The sequence below is a fragment of the Dipodomys ordii genome, unplaced genomic scaffold, assembly GCF_000151885.1.
Source record: "Dipodomys ordii isolate 6190 unplaced genomic scaffold, Dord_2.0 Scaffold1, whole genome shotgun sequence".
NCBI classification, from domain to species: domain Eukaryota; kingdom Metazoa; phylum Chordata; class Mammalia; order Rodentia; family Heteromyidae; genus Dipodomys; species Dipodomys ordii.
The window spans coordinates 63,999,072-64,004,542 of NW_012267217.1; the positions used below are offsets into that span (position 1 = coordinate 63,999,072).

The 5,471-nt window shown below is 55.1% G+C and overlaps 1 protein-coding gene across 1 annotated transcript in view; it reads left to right on the forward strand.

The window, feature by feature from the left end:
• The window catches only part of Dgkd (diacylglycerol kinase, delta 130kDa), a 67,753-nt gene extending 62,850 nt beyond the window's left edge, over positions 1 to 4,903 (forward strand). The window contains exons 24-26 of the mRNA XM_013022751.1: positions 2,799 to 2,992; positions 3,857 to 3,987; positions 4,585 to 4,903. Coding sequence (XP_012878205.1) covers positions 2,799 to 2,992; positions 3,857 to 3,987; positions 4,585 to 4,674 — 415 coding nt within the window. The 3' untranslated portion in view covers positions 4,675 to 4,903. The remainder of the gene's footprint in view (positions 1 to 2,798; positions 2,993 to 3,856; positions 3,988 to 4,584) is intronic.
• The last annotated feature ends 568 nt before the right edge of the window (positions 4,904 to 5,471 follow it).

A 5,471-nucleotide genomic window follows, 5' to 3' on the forward strand; every position in this document is an offset into this window, starting at 1 on the left:
CAGCACCACATAAGCAAAAAGAAAAAAGCTGGAAGTGGCGCTGTGGCTCAAGTGGTAGAGCGCTAGCCTTGAGCTGAAGAGCTGAAGGACAGCGCCCAGGCCCAGAGTTCAGGCCTCACGACCCAGACCTAAAAAAAAAACAAAACCTCTGTTCTTGGGCTTGGGGGTATGTTCAAGCGGTAGAGCACCTGCCTAGCCAGCACAGAGTGCAAGGTGCAGAGTTCAAAACCAGTATGACCATAAACAAAACCAAAATTTCACCAAATGCATGACAAAAACATCCCTAAACCCCAAAACCTATGTTCTTGACTTGGGTAAGTAGAGAAAGATAAAGTCAGTATTGTTTTTTGAAAAATGAAAACCTTAAAAGTAGTTTATTTAAAAAATTACATTAAGATAAAATATACTCTAAAAGCTATAAAAGAAAGTAGAAGACTAGCAAAAGCAACAGGAAAATGGTATGTCATGCGCTTAAAAGCTTAACCACACATTGCTCACAGGAGCTGTGCTCGCTCATGTTTCTGACAAAAACACAGCAAGGGAAATAAAAAAGAAAGCAATCCCAAGAAAACACAGTAAGAAATAGGAAGTAAGTCTGGTGCTCCGCCACTCTCGAGTGCGCCTTAAGCTCGCTGTAACATGCAAAACATGCAGGAGCTTTTTTTTTTTTCTTCTGTAAAGCTGGTCCTGGGACTTGAAGTCAAGGCCTTGCACTCTTGCTCAGCTTTCTTGAGCTCAAGGTTGGCACTCTACCACTTGAGCCATGCCTCCAGCCTGGCTTTGAAGATGGAGTCTCAAGGACTTTTCTATCTGAATTGGTTTTGAATCAGTTCTCCTGAGTGGCCAGAATTACAGGCATAGGAGCCACCTGCTCTCAGCTTAGAACTGCTTTTGGTATGCCTCCCCTGCCAGACGCTAGCCCGGCGAGTACACCGCCCTGTGCTCGAACCATAGCCTAACGTGCTTCGTAGCAAAGTGCTGTGTGCTCCCTGGAACCGAGTGTGCTGGGAGCGAGCGCCGCCGCACAGGGACATCCACTGGGGACCCCGGGACCAAGGGGAACTAGAACTGCGCACTTGATGGGCAGTGAGTGTAAAAAATAGGATCCCTTGAGATGGAAAAGTATAACGTTACCAAGTGGAGCTTGAGCTCAGACAGCTCTAATAGTCATCGCACGGTGCCACACAGCACCCAGGTGAGTTCTTGGGAAGTCTGTCTTGTCTTTTCCAGGGCATGGGATTGCCCCCGGGGTGTGCGTGTTGCTGCTTTTCTGACACACAGCTCACCTTCTGTGCACTTGCTGTTTATATTAAAACCCTACTGGAAATTTTTCTTGGTCAATCACTAGCTCTTTACCAGGATTGTAGCCGTCTCTGTTTTTCTTGGTGGCTCTGTGTGTTTTGCTTGATGTCTTTTGAGCCTCTTGTTGGTGTGCATAGGTTTTGTCATTATGTAATGACCCTTTTTATCATTAAGTAATTCTTAGGAAGTCTGCTTGCTTGGGATATTCTTTCACATGCTCAGCGTCAAGGCTATCAAGCAGTGGGTCGCAGTGGTAGTTACAGCCTCCGCGTGTCCCTGGAGGCCGGGAGCTGGCAGCAAGCCTGTTGCCATGTTCTCAGCTCTCTGCTCTACTCCAGGGGAAAGAGCGCAAAAAGCTGGATGCTGGCGGCTCACGCCTGTAATCTTGGCTACTCAGGAAGCTAAGATCTGAGGATCACATGGTTCAAAGCCAGCCCGGGCAGGAAAGTCTGTGAGACTCTTACCTCCAATAAAGCACCAGAAACCGCAAGTGGAGCTATGGCTCAAGAGATAGAGGGCTGGGAAGGTGGCTCAGTGGTAGAGCGCTTGCCTTGCATGCCTGAGGCCCTGGGTTCGATTCCTCAGCACCACATAAGCAGGAAAAGCCAAAAGTGATGCTGTGGCTCAAGTGGTAGAGAGCTAACCTTGAGCTGAAGAGCTGAGGGACAGCGCCCAGGCCCAGAGTACAGGCCCCAAGACCAGACCCCCCCCCAAAAAAAAAAAGAGAGAGAGAGAGAGAGCTCACCTTGAGCTGAAGAGCTCAGAGACAACACCCAGAGTTCAAGCCCCAGGACCAATAGGAAGCAAGGAAGCGCCAAGTGCTCTTAGAAGGCCTATAGTGCTCATAATCAAGGCCTAGCCATCAGCACTAGGAGACTGGCTTAAATAACCTAGTTTATATAATCTATATTTACATAATGGTATGTACTGATATTTCAGTAATATTTAGAAAAAATTTTCATCATATGAGAAGTATTGTTATTATAGTAAAAAGTTAAAAAACAGATACTTCAGACATGTGTAGTGAGGCATTTCAGTAATCCCCAGCCCATGGGAGATAGGAAGGTCCTGAATTTGTTAGCCTGGGCTGCATAGCTAGATTGTCTGTTTGTCACCTTCCATCCATCAGTTGATCAGTCTGTAAGACAGCATGGTCACTTCGGTGGTTTGAGCTCGTGGCCTGTGCTTATGAGAAGGGTGTTTGCTCTAACTCTTGAGCCCCAGCTCAGACCCTCTTTGCTCGAGTTGCTGATTGAATAAGGTCTTGAGTTCATGGGGGGCTGGCCTGTTTACTAAGCTCTCATACAGCTAGCATGCTAAGTGTGCATCACCCTACTCTGCTTTTACTGGTTGAGAATGAGATCTTGATAACTCTTTTGCCTGGGCAGGCTTTGAACCCTGATCCTCCTGATGTCTGCCTCCCAAGTAGATGATCAATTTTAAACCATGTTTAAGACAGTGACATCAACAATGCCTGGGAGAATGAGCATGTGAAGAACCAAGAGTCTTGACAGCTACAAGGGAGGCCTTGATGAATTGGGATCGAATTCTCAGTCTCACTCTCCCCTACAGAACGTGATGCTGGATCTTTCTAAACGCAGCCGCAGTGGCAAATTCCGCCTGGTGACGAAGTTTAAAAAGGAGAAAAACAATAAGAACAAAGAAGTGCACAGCAGTCTGGGAGCCCCGGGTATCTGCCCCCCCCCCCCCCCCCGCGTGTGTTTCTGGCTGTCAGCAGCTGTCCTGGCTGGGTTCTCCTGGTCTCTGCTTTCTCCCTTGGCCACGTCATCCCCCCTCTGTGCCGTGACCTTCATCGCTGGGCTACGCTGTACAGCCACACCATGTGTGCTTGCCCTCTTCTGGGTGCTGATGGCAGCCCCACCCCGGGGAATTGGTAGGGAGTGAGAAGACAAACTCGGAGACACAAAACTCTGGCCTCAGATGTGCTGTGGTCTTCTGGGCCTGCTCCTCTGATGCGCTGCTGATCGCTGTCATTGATTCATTGATCAGGCCGCTAAGTCTAGCACCCCCGGGCTACTGTGATTGTGGGTGCAGAAATCAAGAGCAATGGTGCTAAAGGACATTTTTCCTTTTGGCCAGTAAATTGGGGCTTAAACCCTGCTAGACTGACCCCTCTCATTCCTCTGGGTGCCTGCTACGCTCAAGGCAGGGCCCCTGCGAGTTTTCCTTCCTTGCATGTCTGTGCAGCAGCTGGGTTTCTGCTCATGGTGATGGTGTGGCCCGGAGCTGGTGGTGCGCGTCTCCCATCCAGCATGGCTAGCAGGGCACGTAGGAAACACTGGCTTCGCCCTGCACTGATGTCTCCTGTCTGGTTTTAATCCCCGCTGGGACCCAGCTGCACCGAGTCTGTGATGCCCCGGGAGGGACAGTCACAGCTCAAGCTGCCGGCCCCCAGGGCTTCAGCACGGGTGGCGGGCATGCCCACGGCTGGGTGGCGGGCGCTGGCTGCTCTGCGCATCTTGGCACTGCCGCCGCCTGCACTGGTGCTGGGCTCTGGGCCCTCACTGCGCTTGTGCTCTTCCGTCTCTGACAGTTCACCTCTGGGGCACAGAGGAGGTGGCTGCCTGGCTGGAGCACCTCAGTCTCTGTGAGTATAAGGACATCTTCACGCGGCACGACATCCGGGGCTCCGAGCTCCTGCATCTGGAGCGGAGAGACCTCAAGGTACTCCCACGGGCGCCTGCCCAGACCCTCACCGGCTTCTACATGACTCCTGTTTCCTGTCTGTCCCCTGCCCTGGCCACGTCCCAGCACCCGCATCTTCACGAGTCTTCTTGGGCTTTTGCGCACACCCTGGGCTGACGGCGCCCGGGCCGGCTCGTGGCTGCACCTGCCACAGCCGAGTAAGGCCAGAGCAGACGCCACGTTCTCAGCCCCCCTGACCAGGCCTGTCCTGCGTTCAAGCACGCAGCCCGGCGTCGGTGACCCCACAGTGAAGGGAGAGCTGCCACAGGCCGCCTCCGTGTAGGCCCGGGCTGAGGGAAGGGGCCCGGGTCGTGGCCCACTACGTGAGACCCAGCCTGGCCCAGTCCAGGGGAGGGTAGAGGTGGGTGGGGGCCGTTGCCGCGGGCTCAGGCCTGCCTGCGCCGCCTCCGGCTGGCTGGACGGTCCCGACGAGATCCGCAGAGCCCAGGGGTGGTGTTGGTCTGCACGGCCATGTGCTTTGTGGTTGTCATCACTTTCCTCCCCAGTGGTGCGGGGGGGGGGGGACGCGGGGGGAGCCCCACCCCACAGCATCAGCAGCTGTCCTCTCTGTTGCAGGACCTTGGGGTGACCAAAGTGGGCCACATGAAGAGGATCCTCTGTGGCATCAAGGAGCTGAGCCGGGGCTCTCCTGCCACCGAGGCCTAGCCTGCGCCCTGTCTGCCTGCCTCCGCCGCGCCCCCATGACTGAGGCCAGGGAGGCCCAGCCTCCGAGGCCGTCTCATGGTGCTATTCCCTCTGGGAGTGCCCGGAAGCTCTGACACACGTGACGCACGTTGGTAACAGCTCTGGGCTTTGAACAGACCAACACAGCTACCTTTGAACCGATCCCTTTCCCAGCCGGGGCCCGGGGAGAGCCGTCCCGTGCCCTCGGCCTGAGGTCGAGTCCAGAGTGCCCCACGCGCCTCTCCGCCCTTCCTCCACCCCACTGGCCCTCAGCGTGCAGTGGCCGCAGCCAGAACCTTCCCTGTGCCTGACAGCCCCTCCCCGAGGGCTTCACGCGGGCGTCCGGGTCCTGCGGCTTCCAGGGTGAAGAGCAGCATGGACGCCCGGCCTGTCTTCCCTGACAGGAAGAAAAAGCAGGAAGACGCAGGGGGACAGGGCCGCCGTTGGCCACGGTCGGGAACCGCCGGGCCTCGCAGAAGCGCGATCGCCTCTGGCACTCCAAGCGCCCTCCTGAGTCAGGGGCACAGGATGTCACTTCAGTCCCCAGGGATGCCGCAGGCCGATGGAGCGTAGCTTGGGGCAGACGAGGTGTGGGCTCACGTTGGTCATCTTTCTGTGGAGACTACCGTGTGCCCAGGACTGTGTCGCTGGGGGAGGTGCCATCTGGTCCTGCAGGGTGCTCCAGAGTCTCTGGTCCTGCAGAGGCTTCCCGCCTCCCACTGGCCTGCCTGGTGTCCCTGGAGACAGCTGTGGGCACCGCCCCAACGGCGCTCGCGCCA